We start from the raw sequence: 20,473 nt of genomic DNA on the forward strand, positions 1-20,473 counted from the left end.
TATCTCTTACTGCATCAATATATAGATAAATTCAGTCTGACTACAACACATGTACTGCATGGCAGTATCTCCAGGAATAAATTTGGATCACTATGCCATAGACTCCAGAGAGTCAACATGACATATTGCATCATATCCCCCCACACAAAAAGAATTCACTAACAATCACTTCCAAAAGTGCTCCTTTATTCCACTTTTACATTATAGTTTCTTATGAAATATCTCAGTGGATGACTTTGGTGCTTTGCCACATTTCTCTCAATCTATTTATAAATGTTTGGTTGGAAAGAGAGTAAACATTGCAAGAAAAACACTTTATAAACCTTTACTATTTTCGTATAATACTTGAACTGGAATTAGTTTTGCTTAAAATAAATAATAATCCTGGAGTGCTCTGCAGAATGACACAAAATCTCCAAAGCTTGTTAAAATATAAATTAAAAAAAAAAAAAGAACACATAAAAAAAGAAGGCATAAACCAAGTGGTTTATAGCTCATCTGAGAACACAAAATTATGTTTGTTGTGAGGGGGAAAAAAACAAAAAGCAGCCTGCCAGGTAGAGGGGGAAAAAACCAAAAAGCAGCCTGCCAGGTAGACTTCATCCAGCACAGTATGTCGCTGGTAACAGCCTTCAGGGCAATTACTGCTCTTTGATTAGAAAGGGAATTGACTAACATGCCACCAGAAAAGTGGCAGCATCGATGAGTGTGTGATTCCCCCGTGCCCCAATAATGGATTAAACAAATGTTTCACACCTAAGGACTCTGGCTGCATTTGGAAAAGCCCAACTGGTTTCTCACAGGCAAAATTTGCTGGCTGACAGAGCATGTTGCTGCTGCCCGCTGCTCCCTTCCCACCTCACACACCCAGCGGCTTGCTGCTTGTTTATTTAAATGACACTGTTGTTTGAAATGATGGGGGCTTCTTATCCTCTTGAGTCATGCATTCTCTGTCTGCGATCCTCTGTTTAGGCACTTTTAGCACCTCATTAATTACTAACTGCAACAAAGTCATGCTGTTTTGCAACTCTATTGCCTTTGTTAAGAAATCTCAATCCTGTGTTAGAATGTGAAAGGGGACTGTTATCTACCATATGCCCTGCTTGACTCCATGGTACAAAATTAGCTTTCTAGTTCCTGAAAAACATATACTTGTGCTCCTTGAATGCATACCCCACGGCTAAACAGCCTGGCTTCCGATAAATGGCCTGCCAGTACCAATTGTAGAAAGTACTGCTGCAGATAAAACCCCTTCTTGACTCCACACGATATAAATAAATATTTTATCCAGGAATATACCATTTCTTAACAATGTTCTTAAAAAGTCTTAGTAAGGTCCTTAATAAGCCCTGCTGCAAAGTGCTACCCTAGATGCCTTTCCATGAGTCTGTGGTTACTAAAACCCTCCCAAACAGTTAACTATTAAAGATAAGTAACTAACAGATTAGGCAGTTGGAGATATTATTTCACTCTTAGATGGAAGGTCGGTGGGACAACATAATGTAAGGACAATGAAAGTCTTCCTTGTGATGCTCTGAATGTTATCAGTGTATGTAAACTCTGCAGGCACATTAAGGCAGATTGGCACCAGAGGTTTGCTCCAAAAGGGATGTTGGTAGCTGTGCAGAAAGCTGTGATTTAAGAATCATCTTCAGCAGCAGCTGAGGCTGGAAGAACCTAATTAAATTCACAATGTCCTTCCTTGTTTGGGGTGAATGCTCCTCCGAGCACAGCTCCTGCAGAGACCCAGAGCCAGCACAGGCAGGACTCTTGCGTGAGCAGACTGTGGGCCAAACAGAGCTAAATTCACTGAGGATCTAGACCCAGCCACCAGTGGAACCAGGCCCATCCCATCAAGCAGCGTGTAAAAGCCTGTTTACAACACAGGGACAGAAAAATACAAATGGTAACAATAGCGACTTTTCTTAGTGGTTAGGGTATATGCAGCCAGAAGACACCAGTTTCTGCTAATAAATTTCCACATAATGTGAAATGTGCAAGCATACTTTCAAAAAAGAGACAGAAAATAAGATTTCCCTTCATGGGCCTTAAAATAATTTCCTTCTTATCATTTGACACCAAGAATGTTTATGGTGGCACAGATGCAGTAAAGCAGCCTGTGAAGCAACCTCAGCCAAAGAATCACACAACTGAGATCTCAGGGTGTGGGGTGCAATTGCAGAATCACACTCCCATGGAAGGTACTCATGCAGCATGGGTCCACACAGTGGCTAAGTTTTATTGCAATTGGGCTAAAGGGAACTCTAGAATAAGACACAACTGACTTTTTTTAAAAGAAAGGATCTTAATTTCCCCCCCAATGGAGGAGGCTGTCTGACTCAGGAATAAATGGATATTTAGCTGTGCAGAAAATCCTAGCTGGTCTGAGTGTTTCCTTATTGCTAGCTCCTGCTTGCTCTCAATTCAGGATGAATGTCAATTCTGGTAGCAGGTTGGAAGGAACACCAATTGCCACCGTTTATTTGGAGAGTTTAGACATCTAAATACTGAGTGTCGGATGTCACTTGCAAAGTCATATGCTCTCCAGGTAGGATTTGCTCCTCCTAAATTGAAAATGTTTTCCTATTTCATGAGATCTTAGCTTTCAAGTTGTAGCTGTCTGATGGCTGATTTGTAATTTGTTCAATGTAGTACATGTAGATATTAGCTTAGCAGAAGATCCACATCACTAAATCCTTGTTATTCAAGGACCAGTCATCAGCCTCATGCAAAAAGAGAACTAAGTTCAGAAGTAAAACATGATGTGATTCTTTCCATTCGTGAACAGCGGTCAGAAATATGCTGGAAGGTACACAAAATGGGTAAGGGTCTCACGAGGGAACGTCTGTACTTCTCTTCAGAGAAGCACAAGGGCTTTTTTCAGCTCTGATGAACTGAATGCAAAATATGAACTGATGCAACATATTCAATTGCCTCAAACTCTCCAGACGTAGTGATGGATATCAACTTGAGCTTAAAAGTCCTTCTGAAGAGCCCCATGTCACCAGTGCACCAGAGTCAAGCAGAGAATAAATATTCTTCAGGACTACCATTTTGCCATTTTCCAGAGTTTCACTTTACTTATTTCACTTGAAATAAGCAACAAGAGCATTTGGGTACAGAAGTGTTCCAGACTGCTCAGCACTATCTGCCTAGTATTAAACACCCCACAGAATAAGTATCAGTGACACATTTACTGATGTTTAGTGAAGGACAGGGCAGGGTAAGCCATGGTTGTATGCTCTGTTCCTCATGTTGGGACAGTGGCTGCCAGGTTCCTCTGCTACACCTCCTACAGTCCTGTAACACCTCTTATGGCTTCAGGCCACTGGAGCTGAGCTGCTTCAGTATATCCTGGCAATGGATTGTTGAGGACAGCTGGAACTGCAGCACACGAGCTCTATCAACACTGTGCACCACCATCCTTCTTCTTCATGCCCACCTGTTCCTCTGAGTGAACACCAAGCAACCTGCCCATCACCCACGCCGTGTGCCGAGTGAGCACACACACAGAGAAATGGGCTTGTTCCCTTGTCCCTGCCTTTCCGAGGAACCCGACATCTGTAATCTCACCTACGGTACTGAGATTGCTTCACTGACCTATTTGAGACACTCCCTGCCCTTACTGTTTTACACATCAGGTTTTTTTCATTTCCTTATGGTGGACCAGACCAGGAAACCGAATATGCTAAAAAAACCTTTTTTGTGTTTCATTTCTCAGCTGGATATTTCCCAAACCCTTGGACCAACAGAGCCCAGGAAGTGGGAATGAGCAAGTCGCTTGGGTAAGTGTGGAATCTACTTAGATGGACATTAACACCAAAGAAATTCACAGGAAACACTGCCAAAGTGAGAAAACAGCTCCTCCCAAATACTGAAATCATAGAGAAATCAATGCCTAGACAAATGCATGTGTCAGACGGCAGTGAACCTTTGTTGCCGGTTACTCACATCCTCCAGCTTTACCCAGTGATAGTTCCACCCTATGGGCTGTCACCACAGGAGAAGCAGACTTGGGCAAACTGATGCATGAATTTAAGCCACTACAGTTATTCTAGTATTGCCTTCTGGGTGGTTAAAGCCTACATCAAAAGTTTTGGGGTTTCTTTCAATTTAACATACATGAGAAAAACATTTATGTTTCTTGCTTCTGTTCTATAATGAGTATTTGCACCCAAAATACACAGATACTTCCATGGTAATGCTGAGACCTTTTCTTGCAGACACAGTTGCTCTAGGCACAGATTCTGCAAGCACAGAACAAAAAGTTGGTCTGCATCCCAAGAGTTTTACAATTCGATCGCAAGTCCAAGAGAAGACCAACTGATAGATGAATACAGAGAAACAATGACTTAGCACGGTTTGATCATCCTCGTATTAACTGCTAAAACTTCCTCTGTGCCAAAAACTTCTCATTTTGAGGCTTTCTTGTTGGGCTTTCTTAACTGAACTGCATCTGGAAGGTTTGTGCTACAAAATTTGTTTGTGTTTTCCCTGCAAATACGCCTTTTTTTTTTTCCCCCGCATACAATAAAACAACAATTCATCCCTCCTCCAGTGTGATCCCGAAGACCAGATCAAACCTCTCTCAGACTGATAAAAGGTCAAGCTGACAGCAGCAGGCTTTGGACCTGACCCAGACAGAGGGGTAGTCCAGATCGACATGCTAATTTAGGACCTGATCCTGTAAACTTTGATTACACTGGGATTTTATTACAATGACAGAATTGCACAAGTCGGAGATGGGAAAAATCAATTAGGTCATCTAGTCTATTTGTTGCCAGTGTAGGATTGTTCTCTGCTGCACATGTTGTTAGTGTTCTGCCATTAGATATTTTAAATATCTGAAACATAAAGACATTATTAAGAATATTGGGACTGGATCTTTCGGAATCAGTTTCTTTTTTAAAAAGTATACTTAAGTTCAACTTGTGAGTAAAGCATTTTTCATCACTCACTTTTTTCAGTATACTTAGACTATTCAAGTACAATCTTCTGTTTGTGATATTAACAGCTTTTGAGAATACTCATGATGTTAAGGGAGATTAACCTCCTAAATTGAACATGACTAAATAACAAATGGGTTATGTTAGGAAACATAGAGAAAAGTAACAACTGTCAGATTGGGAAATATGGAAAAGAGACACACACAGAAACACAAATACTTACATCTATGTGTCTGTGTCTGTGTGTGTGTGTGTGTGTGTGGGTGTGGGTTCTGGGTAATTTCTTATATATTGGTGTCTTTCTGTGTGCTTTGCCAACTGTGCTTGCCCTTAGTTAGCACAGGAAAAGAGAAATCTGGAGCAAAGACTGTCATGATTTGGGGTCCTGTGTGGTGCCAAGAATATTGTGGGTGTTTAACAAATAGTAGATGCGTTGAGTTGTGCAACTGTTACTCAGGACTCCTGCTCCAGTCCTCCAATCCTTCTCCCTTCTCAGATATTACTGACCCAGATCTGTGGGGAAGCTGCTACCAGGAATGACTCCTTGGTGGTGGAGTCTGACCTATGCCATCTACAGCCTGATCAGTACCTGAAAAATAAGAATATGTATCAGACACAGTATGCTTCGTTTTCAAGTTATATATCAGAAGCAATCCTTTATTCCTTTACTGTGTTTCCCAAGTTGAAAAGGCAAATTAGTGACTCTTTTGTTCACTTACACAAACTATTTCCAGTCTAGAGAAGAATGACAAAGGGTGAGCATTCAGCTGTCCTGTTCACATGGCTAGTTTTTATGACTAGAGTGCCATTTTAAGCAAACACAATATCAGCTATTAATTGAATATTAATATTTTATTTGCAATATAATCTGAGGATCCTGAGGCCACCTTTTTCTCCAATACAATGTATCAGCTATTTGGAAAACTGAAATCGAGATTTTCTAGCTATGGGATTTTGCACGGGATGGGCAGGAATTACAATAGTGAAAACACCACACACTATTACTCTTTGACGAAAGGATACAATCCTTAAAAAAAAAAAAAAATCCAAACCACAGCAGAACAATACCTAGCTGATTTTACAGACTCCTGCTGCTGGCTTCATTGCAGCTCAGTAAAACAGACGTATTTGACTTTCCAGCAGCACACAGACCATCAGCCATTCTGTCCCTCCCCACCCTCTTTAATAAACCCCAAAACAGTGCTGCATTGAACCACCCTGGGAACTGTTTCCGATTCATCTGTTTCACTTGCAAGGAAACACTGCATCCAGCTCCCTCCCAGTGTGTGCTGCTGCTGCTCCTCACATCTCCCAGCCTGGTGAAGGGAGGCTTCTGGCGAGCTGGATCTCCCCAAAACTGATGGTCCACCTAGCGCGGGCGCAGGCGCAGCTGTGCAGCCCTTGCAGCCCAGCCCGCTCGCTGGCTCTGCCTCCCCAGGGCTGATGTCAGCCTGAACTTTGCCGCTGATATCTCATCCATCGGGATGAGCGACATAAACAGAGAATTGCACGCCAGAGTTTTGCTCTGGAACAAGCTCCTTCCACACATTTCAACAATATAAATCTTCCCCTTTTATCGCAGAATGGCAGTAACTGTTTATGGGTTCAGTTTGTTATTGTTGTTGGGTGGTTTTCTTCCCCCCTAATGGGGCTGGTTTGTGGAGGCAACCAGGCTCCTGGCGTCCTCTCACCCTGCCGCTTTTTGGATCCTGTCTTGAGTCAAGGCACAGCTTTTGTTTTCTCCTCGGTCTATGTCTCTGCCCCTCTTCCACAGCCAATAAACCACCTCTCCCCCCCGCTGCTGGTCACTCATGCATGCCCTGCCCTACTGCTTGGCCCTGGCTTGGGGCACGCTCCACGAGTCGGTTCTGCTGAGTCTCTTGGGTGACCCAAGCAGTCCCCGGGGCTCTCTCCCAACACATCTGTCCCACGCATCTCTGCTGGAGCGAGGACACAGCAAAGGGAAGAGGCTGGAGAGACAGTGAGCAGAGTTTCTCAGTCGTGCTTTGTCAGAGCAAGGAGAGGGAGTTGCACTCCCCATTTGTTTAATGTTTTCCTTATGTTTCTTGCGGAGCGTTTATTTTTTGACATGCTTTCTCTGCCCACTGGTGCTAATGCTGCTCGAGTGAGTTGGCTGGCTAGCTGCAGGTTGGCTCACATACATGTCCCATCCTTTCTCCACTGCCTTGTTTATTTGTGCCACTCGCCTGGCTTGCTCAGCTATTTATGCGTACACACTAGCACACAAGAAGTTTCAACCTCCAAGGAGACGAAACATCGAGACAAATGCACTTTCTACATGGCAGGGTAGCCCCTAGTTTCGTCTGCTGAATGATTTTTATTTTATGCCTCTCTGGCAATCCCACCCCATCCGGCTCAAGTATCCTGGATTAGAAAGACTTTCCCCAGAGTCCTTTTCAAAGGGAGCCTCCCACAGACCTTTAAATCCCCCACATTTTATGGTGCCGATATTTAACAGCTCTGAGAGGGACAACGGGGGGAGAGAGCGGGGAAAACAGTTACAAATAAGAGTGGCCGCTCCTCACACCATTGAGGTTCTTGATGCGATCAGCGCCGCTTTACACGGCTCACTCTCTCATCCCAGCGATAGGCACCCTAGATAAGAAGGCAAGCGAGAGAGGGCTCAGTGAAGTCGCCAGTTTTACCTTGAATCAACCTCACCACCCCCTTTGTAGCCTTCCCCTTCACCCCGAAAGGAAACCCTTGCGGGAGAAAAGAAACGCGATACCCTTCTGTCAAACAGGCCGCCTCGCTCCGCCGAGGTGCAGCCGAGCTGTGCCCTGGCTGCCGGCGCTCTGCCGGGGCTCCCGGGCCGAGAGGCTGCTGCGCTCACCCCGGGCTCAGGGCTCCGCTCGACCCCGCTGGCCCGGGGCCAGCCCCGTGCGCAGCCTGCCGCCCGCCGGCCGTGGGGACGGTCCCCGACCCCGGCAGGACACGCGGGTTTGCTCTGCTCCTTCCCACCGGAGAAGCCACCCTGGAACACCCCTGCCCAGCAGGGAAAGGCCACAACGCAGATAAAAAATCCCGAGAGGCAGGAGGCCCCGCAGCGCCCCACTCCCATCTCCCCACCTCCGCTGCGAGCCGGGACGTAAGGGGCAAATTCGGGGACGAGAGGGTGCGCGCCGTGCGCCCCTCGGCAGGGGAGGGCTGAGCACCCCGCCCCGTCCCCCGGCGAGTGGGGGCGCCCCTCCCCACGGCGGGGCCGGGGCGCGGGGGGCAGCGGCATCTGCGGCGTGACCCCGGCCGGGCCGGCGGCGGAGGGGAGGCGAGCGGGACCCGCGGCAGGGAGGGGGCCGCCGGCGAGGCTGCCGAGCCCCGCTGCCGGAGGATGCTCGGGCGCCGCTGCCCCGAGGGGCTCTGCCGGGAGCGGGGAGCCTCCTCCCGCCGTGCCGGGGCGCTGGGCTCGCCTCCTCCCGGCGCGGCGCGCCCCGCCCCGGGGCCTCTCCCCCGGGGCCCCGCCGAGGAGCAGCTCCCGCATGAAGCCCGGGGGCTCCTGGTCGGCGGGCGGGAGAGCCGGGGGGGCCCGGCCCACCTGCGCCCGGCGGCTGGCGGTGCCCGCGGCGCAGAGCGCGGCTGCTCCGGATCGGCGGCGGCGGGGCTGGGTCCTCCCTCTGCCCCCCCGCCGCTCCCGCCCTCGCACACTCCTCTCCCACCGCCATCCATCCATCCGTCCTGTCAGCACCTCGCACACACGGGCGCGCACAGCCGCACGCACCCCGGCACCCGCACAACATGCTGCCGGCCGCCGGCCCGGCATGGACCCCGGCGGCGGCTGCTCGGCTCCTCTCCGCTGCTGACTGCCCTCTGAGGTTCGCGGCAGGTAGCGGGGCAGACTGCTGGAAAGTGCAATAGGAAAAGCCAAGGGGAAGGGAAAGGAAAAAAAAAAAAAAAAAAAGGAAGAAAAAAAAAAAAAAGAGGAAAAAAAAAAAAAGGCAAAAGACATCAAGCCGGCCAAGCCCAGCTTTGGATCTCAGTGCAGGTATTTCTGCTGCTGTGTTCATCCCTTGCCGCCTACCACCCCGGTTTATTATTTCTTTTTTTAAGGAAAGAAAAAAAGGACGAAAAGGAGAAGTCGAACTCTCAAAGGGTTACTATGCAATTGCGACTGATTTCTTGGTTTTTTATCACTTTGAACTTTATGGAATACATTGGCAGCCAGCACGCCTCCAGGGTACGGCGACAGGGAAGAAGTAAGTGCGAAGAGATTTATACTTTGATAACTTCTGGTTCCTCTCCTTGTGCTGTTCACCTGTCCGGGGGGTTCCGTGCCCCCGGTGCCCGGGGGAGTGCTCTGGGAACTAAATCCCGCGTCAGCGGCGCGGCCGAGCGGATTTGCAGGCAGTTTCATTCAACTGGAGGGATGAAAGCGATTTTTGACCTCTCTCTGCTCTTCTTTCTCACCTCACCGGGATGAGCAGCGCGGGCTCTGGGAAGACCTGCGTCTGGTGCTTTACATTTTAATTTCTGGTGAAAGGGAACGTCCTTTCTTAGGTCTTTCCTCTTTCTGAAGGGAAAGGGCGATGACACGACAGGTAACTTTTTGCCGGTATGCCCTAAGCGCCCTTCTCCATCCCGGTCAGGAAGCCCCCTTCCCAAGAGCGGGCATTACGGATTATCGCTATAGGCTAATGCTGAGGGGCGCTGGGGGTGTCCCGGCTCTGTCCGGCCCGTTGGCTTTCAGCCTCCGCTGGCCACTAGTCACCCATTGTCACCGTCCTGGGACGGTGGCCCCTGAATTTTTTAAAATTTTTAAAATTTTTTAGATTTTAATCCCATGGGATGAGGGCAGTCCATCCCTTCTGATTTAACCGGCCCCGGTCCATCTCGGCCCGGGTCCGGGGCAGAGGCAGGCGGGGGCCGGGGGGGCGAGATGCAGTGCCCAGGGTGCTGGCAGAAGCTGCCTGCCCCCCGTGAGTGTTGGAAAGGAGAGCCCCCCGTCATCGGGGCAGAGAGAACAGGGAGGCAGCAGCGAGTCGCCCCCTTGGGAAGTCGCTGTCCAGGTCGCGGGGCGCTCCACGCTCTGGCGGTCTCTGGCTCCGGCCTGGGGGTGCGGTGTGGGCTCGGATCCGCGGTGACACCTCCGGCAGCGCCGCCGGCCGGAGCCCTGCCGTGACCCTGCCGCAAGGAGCCGTGCATGAGCGGGATGCGGCGGCAGAGGCCGGCGGGACGTGCCCCCGACCCGGCCTCGCCACCCCGCCTGAATGGGACCCGCCGCTGCTTCGGGAGAGGAGGCGTTTTCTGAGGGGCTGCTCGTGCCTGTGCGCTCCCCCTGACAGCTGCAGACACCGAGGAAATGTCATAAAACACAGCCCCCTGCATTTCATCAGCAAGAAGTAACTGAGTTACTTCCTCGGGGAGGGGAGGTACTGTTATTTTAATTTTCTCCTGCTCAGCCTTCGCTCCCTTGCCCTGCTTGGCACGGCTGGCCCTTGAAAGCCTCCTTTGTATGGTTTGCCTCCTGCAAACAAGTTTTGATTCACCTAAAGTGCCCCTAAAGCGGAGCTGCGGACGAGAGAGAGCGGGGCTCCAGCCCTCCGATCCCCACGGCCTCACAGCGAGGGAGCACTAAGGGCTAAGTAAAACATGTCAGGGCATCCGGTTTATTATCCTTGGCAAGGGAGGGCTCCGCAGCCTCCATCACCTCCCACCCACTCCTTTAACCCCTGGCGACCGCGGGCCCGCAAGCTGCGGGGGGCAAGGAGGGGCACCCCGCGGGCTCGGCGGAGGCTCGGCCCGGGCTGGGGGCACGGCGGGGCTCGGGGGGCAGCGCGGCGGGGCCCCCTCCTCCCGCACTCGCTCCGGCGGCACCTGGAGCGCGGCGCGCCGGGCCAGCGCCGGGCCGGCGGCGACCTCTGCTGTCCCGTGCCGCGGCGGGCAGCCCGCCCTGCAGGTGCTCGGCTCCCGCACGGCTCGGCTCCCGCACGGCTCGACTCGGCTCGGCTCGGCTCGGCACGGAGCTGCCCCGCTCCCTCGGCGGGAGAAGGCAGGTCTGCCTCCTGCCCCGAGCGGAGGGGCAGACGCGCCGTGCTCCTCCCGGAGAGCGCCGTCCCGCCTCGCTCGTCCTCAGGCAACCTGCACAGCGGGGCAGCTTTCGGGAAATGGGGCGGAAGGGTTGGCCGCGAATGTTGAGCTGGTTGGTACGCCGTGGGGAAGGTGCCGAGCGCTTGCTCAAAGTTTTTATGGCGAAGTTTTATGGTTGAAGTGCAGGAGTTAGCATAGATTCAGAGCAGAACAAGTGGCTGGAAAATCACAGCTAGAGGGTCAGAATGGGAACCTGGCTCGTTGTTTTGGCAGCGAAGGCAAAAAGCCTTTCAGAACACCTCACCTGGATGTGCTGTCCATCATCCACTGGCCGAGGTCTTCAAATCCAGCTGGTTGCAAAACACGATTTGGCATAAATAGTGGTTACTTAGCTTGAAGCAAAGAATTAGAGACTGAGTGTTTATGAAAGATTATAAAAGTGGTTATGATCTCTTGCACTAATCACTTTGGCTTAAAAAACCTATGAATTGCTGTTAGTAATAGTGCAACTTTATTATAATTACAGTGTGCAGATAAAGATGGCACCTGCCAAATTAATCTACTGTGTGGAAGACTTTCCCTGGATTTCTGTTTCTTTTGCTGAGATAGTCTCCTTTAGTCACAAATAAGCACATTTCTAGGGAAATATTTTAAAATTTCTCTTTAACCTGCTTATTTTAAAATATAGTACAAATAAGTTCCCATCAAGCAGTCAGTGAGCCCATGTTACTTTGTTTTGGTTATTATCAGAGTCCTCCACTCCATGTATTATATTGTAGACTTACATACTTTAAGGTAATTATAAAATCTGAACTGGCTAATTCAGAATACACCATGCCAGAGTCCCAGCTGGTAAGAATTGAAGTTAATTTGTTAAATTATCCCATCAGAAGGATCTGGTCCTGAAGCATTACTTATTTTGTACCTATTGCCAAAGTAATCCTTCCTATGAGAAATGTCTAGTTCGCAATCCTTTTGCTCTCCAAACTCCTACTGAATTTTCTAGCTGGGGAGTCCTGAATTTCTGTCCCGTGATCAGTAGTAAAGATATAGTCGGCTGTGGAGAGATAAAACTCCTCTGAAGTCAACAACAAAGTGCAGACAGATGATTTGGTCCAGAATTAGACATAGAACACAATCAATAAAAGTTAAAAGCAAACATACCACTAGCAGAGAAATTTGTGGTTTTATTCTGATAAGAGCAATCAAGATTAACAAAGTTGCAGGTTTGAGTCTTACAAGACAGAGTAATATGCAGCTGAGTAAAGACTAGCGTACCAATAAATAAGAATTTCTGTGTATTGGCCAGTGATTGCAGTTTGCTTAGAAAAAAAAGGACGATCAAGTCAATAGCTCCAAAATATTTTGGCTCTGCAGACTACTACCAACCCCCAAAACTTAGTACTGACAGTTATGTACATCTCTCACTGACCCTCAAGTAGACGGAAATGAAATATTATTTGCTGCGGGTCTGTGAGTGACCGGCAGACCATTTGCCATGACCCTGTGGACTAGAAGCGAGCCACGGACTAAATTTGGAAATCCAGAATAAGTAAACTGATAGAAAATTCTGTATTTCTACTACACTCTTACATTTGTGGCTAAAATAATATGTATGACTCTATGGAAATGCAGTTTGGAGGTAGAGCTCCCGTGATTATTGGTAGCCCGTCAAATTGTCTCCTGCCTTCCACTACAATAGCACGTCCAGGATACCCAGTGCTCCTTCCTTCCTGCCTTCCTGCCTTCCCTCCTGCCTGCCTTCCATTGCTCCTCTGTCCATTCCTCTGCTGATGCGGGACTGCAGGTCTTCCAGCATCTGCCTCTGGTCACAATTGCTAGTGGAGGGCTCCAGTCTGCAAACACTCTGCATCTCTGGCTTGGTTTGCATACAGCTACTTACAAACTCAAAATTAGGGAGGTGTTTAACAGCCCATTTGTATAGATAGATATATAAATTAAAACAAACCAGGAAAATATTGACAAAACACCAACTGGTGAAATTATTTCTTCAGTCTTTTTATACTCTTGAGGAGGGTGTAATTCACATGGAGGTAGAATGTCAGCAAGAAAAAAGGAGTTAAATTACTAATTAAAACAACACTTCATTGTAGAAACAATTCTTTTAATAGTTCACCACCTATCTATATTATAGATATCTACATGTATGTTCAGGGTTTGCACGTCACAGATGGCAGTACTACAGAATTCATATGTAATATAGATATTGTTACTAATTTTTAAAAATAGAAATAATTTTGTATTTTGGTGCAACAGTTTTAAGCAGAAGTTAGCCAGGCAAGCAGCCATCAAGAGCACCCCTTGGGCAGGATTGAATTACTGTTAGTTCTCTTTCAAAGTGTTTGTATGCTGCTGATAATTTTTTCTCTAATCTCTTCATATTAGCACTGTGAGGGTAAATACTTTGATGGCAACAAGTGTGTCCTTTTCTTTTTTGCAATGAAACAATATTTCTCATTTTTTGGATGAGAATCTGCCCATTTAAAATTCCTGTTGCAGTCATTGGAAACAGAAGCTGTTCCATCGTGTTGTTGTAAACTGTGGACATATCTTATTGTAGAGATATCTTAAAAAATTAAATATCAGAAAATCACTACCAATCGCTGAAAGCTTTTGAAGCATGATAAGGATGGACTGCTTGTGTTATTTAAAAAAAAAACAACAATTCAGTATGTATGTAAAATCTGTGCCTGATCATACCAGCACATGTGGAACAATAAGTGTTGTTATCCCCAGAGACTAAAGGACTTTACTGAGCGGTTCCCATTTCATACCTGATATCTGAAAGGGTGATAATTTTAATTTTTTTTCTATAACTTGCTGAAGACATTTCTTATACTATATAAAATTCGTGTTAGACTTTAAATATATGTTACTACAACTTCTCAAAGATATTGATGTAGGATGGTATACCTGAAAATACATGAAAAGTCCTATTTCTCTCTGCAGAGAGAATAAAATATTGCTATTATTAGTAAGACAGTTTTAACATGCCTCTTTTACTTTCAGTGGAGAAAGTCCTATGGACTGTGCTGGAGCTGGAGTGAGCTTTTTTCTGCAGGATGTCCGGATACATTTTGAATTTGGAAGAAATCCCATACTAAAATACTTGCAAAATTGCATGATTCCAATATGTAAAGTCCCTAAAGAGAATAAAACAATGCCTCTTACCTTTCAAAACTATCATACTTAAGTTGCTTGGGAGGCAGTCTCTTTCTTAATCATATGAAAAGTATCACTATTTTACTACTTCCACCAATTGAGCCAACTGAAGCCAAACAAGTTAACTGAGACTAATTTCTTCTTTTGAGCTTTGCCCTTAACATACCAAGCCTTTGCCAATCCCCATTCTGCTGTTTCTTCTTGCTATAAATTTTTCACTGGAGACTAAGGAAGTTACACCTGATAAAATCTGAGCTAGAACTCAAAAATCAGACTTAGTAATTTTCTCTTGCTTAGCATGCTCATTTTGCTCTCTGGTTTGCAGAGCAAGTGTGCTGGCTGCACCACTGCACTTTATCGCTAGCATTAGCAAGCTGTCTGTCATTTCATACTCAATCATTTATAGACAGTGACCACTAGAACACTTCTCCATTAAAACTATGGATGTTCTCAAGAACAAATTTTCCCCTGCAGTGAGTTGTCCCTTTCGCTCGAAATTAAAGTAGAAGTTGCGAAAGCTTGGTGGAGGAGATAAAAAAGATAATAAAAAAATATTTTTGTCTCACTTCTAATTTTGGAGTCTGAACGACTCAAAATCACTTGGCCAATTTTTTTACCAAAATAATTCTGAACAAAGCAATCTTATCAGATGACAAAAGGCAGCTGAAACCATGTACGTTTTTATACAAAACTGTCTGCTATTACCACAAACAATGCTTTAGAAGAAAGTACTCAGAGAACATTTATTCATGCAAAACATGCTATGACTCTCAAAAAAAAGAAAAAAAAGACGAGAGCTCCAACTCTTGTATAAATAGTTGAATAACTGAGCTTTTGGTGACAGCAGAATCATTAAAATTAGGTGTTTTGTCAAATAATAAAATCCAACAGATTTTATTAATGAGTACTTTAACCTTATTTTTGTTGCTAGAACAGAGCAGTGCGATGAGCAATGCTACTTAAGGAACGATTGTACTACGGTTGTCCGACAGCTGACTAATAAACATTTCTGTGTGTTTCAGTTTCCAGATCATGAGCTATCGACCTTGCATTTTAAAATGTTAGTGTTACTTACTCCTGTAAACAAACATAACAGCCACTGAAGTAAAGGAGCCACAAAACACATCTTGCTCCAGTGCTCCTAGGCAAGAACTCACCTATGGGGAGTCAGAGCTGAACTGGGAGAGCCTTTGGCTGTGGCAGTGCCACCGAGCTCCTGCCAGCTCGAAACAGCACCCCAGTCCTGCACTGATATTTTGGCTCCAAACAAGAGGAAGGAAGAGCATAAAGGAATGCTTGTAGTAGTACTTTTAAATAAAAGTAAAACTCCAAACCACAGGTTTACACCAAGTTCTTGTAGTGCTGCTATAAACTTTATCCTTTCAAGCTTCTTAATGTGTGTCAGTATAACATCCTGATAGGTTTCGTGTTTAAAATTGCAAGGTCCTAGATGGGATTTCAGACATTTAATATATTCTGCAGGGTAAAGAAGATTTTGGGGCACTGTAAAATGAAACAGGAGGTCATTGATAGATGTTGGGATAGTAACGATGTGTGATTCCTGTGGCTTCCTGTAAAGGGCAAGGGCAAACACAGAAGGGCTCATATCCAAGAACTGGACATGAGGTGCCTAAGGTGTGTCTGGGACAGGATTTAAATATTAGCCACTCACCTTCAAATAATGCGTAATTTCCACCTCACCCTCAACACTCGGACATTTCTCAGATGGTCTGTAATTTCTAACGTGATGTTTCATCTTACCGGCACTGAACATCTGTCCGTGCTCAGATCCTTTCATGCAGCGACTTTAAAATTTTCTCTTAAAGAAACCCTGCGTTAAAAAAACGCAATGAATAAATAGCAACAAATAATAAATATATCAATGCCAAGTTCCTCCACATGGAGCACACAATATTGCAGATCATTTCTTACTGACATTGGAATAAAGCCACATGCATTCCTGCTCCATACCCAGCCCTCAAGTCCTGGTCTTTCCTGTGCAAACTAAAATTGGTGTGGGCGGCGACCTGAGATTACATGCAAATCCAGGTGAAAAACATCACTTTATTAGAAAATATCAATACAGATAGTCTAGAGTCATGCTAAATGGAAGAATTAAGCTTAGGTTTTCCATTCCTGGCCAAATGTTTTAGCAGCTAAGCTTTTGGATGCGTTAAGGGGCAGCAGGGCTGCTGCTCCCTTCTTGGTGTGTTTCAGAAGAAAAGACTGAATTCTCCTTTCTTTTGTTAAAGAATGTACTGGTTTGCAGTGCAGTGTAGTAGTGCCAGGGCACCTCAATTCCCTGGACATCCAGGATTTGATACAGTTTCTGACCTCATCTTTTCAGACCAGGTTAAGGCTCCTTTGTTCAGCGTGCTGGATTTTTCCCCTTTTGTAGGCACCCAACTCTTCTCACCTACTAAAAGGCAACTGAAATATCTTCCTCAGAGCTCCCAGCTGTACTTTGATGCAGGTGTCAATGGAGTTCATCATGACACAAAGCAGGCATTTTTGGAACAGCACAAATCTACCAAGCATCAGTTTATCCACCCCACTTCTCCCCAGATAACTCCCTGGGTACACAGCTTCACTGGTGATAGTGTTTTCATGGGAAGTCACAGCAGAGGCAGGGCTTAGATATTTTAACGCAGCTTCCCTACAGGGTGAGTTTGTGTTTCAAGGGGAAGGAAGACAAGGTCCTCATGTAAACCAGAATCATAGAAGCAACCAGCTGGTGGAATAGATTTCCATTGCATTCCTTGAAAAACTTTTACGAACATCCACACGAACCAGAGCTACTAAAACCCGACACTTTAATATGTTTACAAAGTTTATGTATGTTATCAGCACATGCAATACTCCCATAAGGATTTTTCTTTAGCAACAACATTTTTTATCATAACAGCTCAACTGGTCAGAGAGAGGAAAACAGCCAGTTTCTCCAGAATGAGCCTCCCACACACACTTGTCCAGCATTATTGAGTTGCTTATTCATGAAGATTACTCAAACCAGTGTCGGCAAGTGTTTCATAACCTTGTTTCCTTTTCCTAGAATGTTCATTATTAATTTCACGTTTTCTATGCCACTGAATAATGAGTTGCTGGTGTTATATTACTTTATGTTACTGCCTAGAAGTGCTAGCCCTCCCAAATAGAAAAGTGGGAGCAAAGGCTATTTATTCAACATGGGAGTCAGAAGATGTTAAGTGCAAGTATTTCGCAAACACATGGGGATGGATGAAGATTCCAGAAGTTTTAGTATAACACAGAACTAAAAATAATCAGCTAAATGAGACTTCTTGTGCTGGGCATACTGGCCACAGATGTTTAATAGCAAAATCCTGAAGGCTTGGAAGGCAAATAAATGACATGATTTTGTGTTTTGCAAAAGAAAAAAAAAGAAACCCCACAACAGTTTCTGTTTTGCAGTCCAAAATGAAATCACACATTTGTCTCTTGTGTTTATGTTTTATGAAGAGTTGGGCAATTGACAAGTTTCAGAGTTGAGGGCGTATTAAAAGGGAAAGTAGAATTCTGTATGAGAGTGTAGAATTTATAACTTGTGCTATGTCCTAGACAAGTATTTTTAAGATCAAGGCCCCAACTTTAGGAATAAAAATATTTAAATGTGCTTTTTAAGCTACCAGTTGAGGAGAAGTTTCAGAGGTGTAAAAATCTGTCTGTAGGATTCAGCTTCAAGTGAATGTCAGCAAAAGGGCATCCTCATTGCTGCTTAGGTCATACATTATTTCTGAAAAATAATTACTTCTGAAAGTAATTTTGAGGAACAGATAAACATAAAAAATTCGTTCCCCTAGACAGATTGTGGACAAAAATATTGCATTTTATCTCCACTGGTATAATTTATTTCTTCTACAAATCTACAAAATCAATATGATTTGAAAGTGCTTATTCTTTTCCATGATGGGGTACCATGTTCATTCATCTGAGTAATTAACTAAGATACTGCTTTAAAGCCCCAGCTTCCTTCAAACATAGAGCAAGTAAGCTGCCACGTTACTAACTCTGAGTTCAGTATATCTAACAAGCAGTGACATACATTATGGTTGTAATGTCTCAATCACTCTATGAACGTAAAAATTATGGAGGAAATTTCAATCACGCTTTCATTTATGAGGTATCTACATATTGTACCTGGATACTCTGCCAAACACGAGGCTTCCCAAGCTTTATGGAGGTTAGAAGCACCGAGTGGGGAGTGATCAGAGAGGGGGCATCTTACTACTCTGCCAGGATCTGGCTGGCCACAAAGGAAACTCTGAACTGTACCAGTTCAAGATGAGGACAGGCTGCTATTCACCTCTTTCTGAAATCACATCATTTCCAGCCACCCAGTGAGCAGAGAAGTTCACTCCTCCCTCAGGATAAATCACACCTGAGTCCAGATAAAATAGATTAATCAAAAGAGTAGCCTTCTCTTGAATTTCCACAGTTTCAGTGAGAGAGGAGGATTCTAACCATAGCTACCACTAAAAGACCACCAAGCATTATGAAAGCCAATCCATAATCCTTTTTGAAGCCTTGCATAATTTCTTGAGAAGTAAGTTATTCATCTATGATACTTGCTGGTTGAGCCTTCTAGTCTGGTTCCATGACTGGCTGCAGTTAATTCTGGGAACAGGAAAAAGGGCCTGTGTTTTTCATCTGGAAGTATGCAGAGACCTTGGGCACATCTTGCTCATAAGAGATCAGTCACAGAAATTGCAGTACTCCATATAAGAGAGTTTATTCAGAAGTAGAATCTTCCATCTCATCTTCCTTAATTGCTACAGAAACATCTCTGGCTTATATAGGTAATTCCCTGGAACCCCCTGACCCCACAGCTGTTGTCCTAGAATTGGAAAAACTTATGTTTATGCATTGTCATCTCTTCCTTCTCCTCTACACATTAATGTCTATGTATCTATCTGTATATTTTCATTCCCATATGTATCTATCTGTATATTTTCATTCACACAAAAAGTTCACATCAGCACAAGCAAGAATTAAAGTATTTTCACTTAAAGATTGTCTTAAAATATAGGTGAAATTCATGTTGATAACCTCAGGTAGAAGTTTTTGACTCCACGTGAAGTCCTTTGGTTTGTCTGAAAACTCCATCTCTTCTCCCACTGTTTTTATCATCTGTTTGGTCATGGAAAACAAAATTACTAGTTTTATGTAGGTTAAACCAAATGGTAAATTAAAGAACAGCAAAAAAATTGCCTGGGAAGCTTGGTAGGGGACCCTTTTTTCTTTCTGCTTAGCTTGTCACGTTTAAAACTGTACTAGAGAGTTATATGGACCCTTCCCATTTAGGTTATGAAACCTTCCTTGCTTTTCAAATGACCTGCATCACTAGGCTGGGAATTTTACTTAACCGCTTGGAAGGAAGATGATGCTCTGGGCAGGGAAAATTGGTGATTACAGTGAGAAGGGTTTTTCCTTGCCACTGTGATAATGCAGCAGCACTGCTGCTGATGTTCCTGGGGTTGGCCATGCGTATGGGTACGCTTCTGTAACTGCATCTGTGCACATGCAAGGAAAGACAATATTCCTCTCTTTTATCAGCAAACAGAAATGTCACAATCATAAGGCACATGTCATACTAACCCAAGGTTTTCAATTAGAGCCTCTGCTTTGTTTTTAATGGGAGATGGTTTAGGCAGAATAAACATGTCACAAAGGTTAAGGGACTGATTCTGCTTCTAGCTACAGCTCATGTCAGGAAGCAAGTATCTCACAGAGCCCTGCCAGCATAAAATTTGCATGTGCACTGAATCCAGCCTAAATGTTTATAAAGGCTACTAAAAAAACATGATAAGTTGGAGGTTTTTGTTGCCAATCACCAAGAAAAGGAGCAGAAATGTAGTCTGCAATTTGCTTTGTGAGTTGCTGGTACAGAACATGAGGGTATTCCACTGTCTTTTGTCAGAGAACCAATGCAATTTGCCACTTTAAAGTGTAGGAGAAATATTTTATGGCTTTCTCCATGGTTTACTTATTCACCCTGTCCAGCACTGTGTATTCCTGAGTATTTTCCTTCTTTGCCTTCCCTCTGTTCCTACAGATATTGAACCTGAGCACTATCTCTCAAAGTAGTGCCTGAAGTAATTCACAACATGAGAACATTCACCAGAACAGACTAGCTAAATAAGTGAGCATAGGAACGGACACAAAATGTTACATTTTCTGAAGTGGCAAGTGGTAGAGGAAGTAATAAGTCTAGATCAGCTCCATTAGCCTGCCAGATTTAATACATGCATGATCCATGTCCTTCTCATAATCCACTCAACACATGA

At 45.1% G+C, this 20,473-nt stretch overlaps 1 protein-coding gene across 1 annotated transcript in view; it reads left to right on the forward strand.

Moving 5' to 3' along the window:
* The first annotated feature begins 8,894 nt into the window (after positions 1-8,894).
* The window catches only part of RSPO3 (R-spondin 3), a 58,221-nt gene continuing 46,642 nt past the window's right edge, over positions 8,895-20,473 (forward strand). The window contains exon 1 of the mRNA XM_063151129.1: positions 8,895-9,157. Within this exon, the coding sequence (XP_063007199.1) occupies positions 9,061-9,157 (97 nt within the window). The 5' untranslated portion in view covers positions 8,895-9,060. The remainder of the gene's footprint in view (positions 9,158-20,473) is intronic.

Source organism: Melospiza melodia, chromosome 3 (genome assembly GCF_035770615.1).
Source record: "Melospiza melodia melodia isolate bMelMel2 chromosome 3, bMelMel2.pri, whole genome shotgun sequence".
NCBI classification, from domain to species: domain Eukaryota; kingdom Metazoa; phylum Chordata; class Aves; order Passeriformes; family Passerellidae; genus Melospiza; species Melospiza melodia.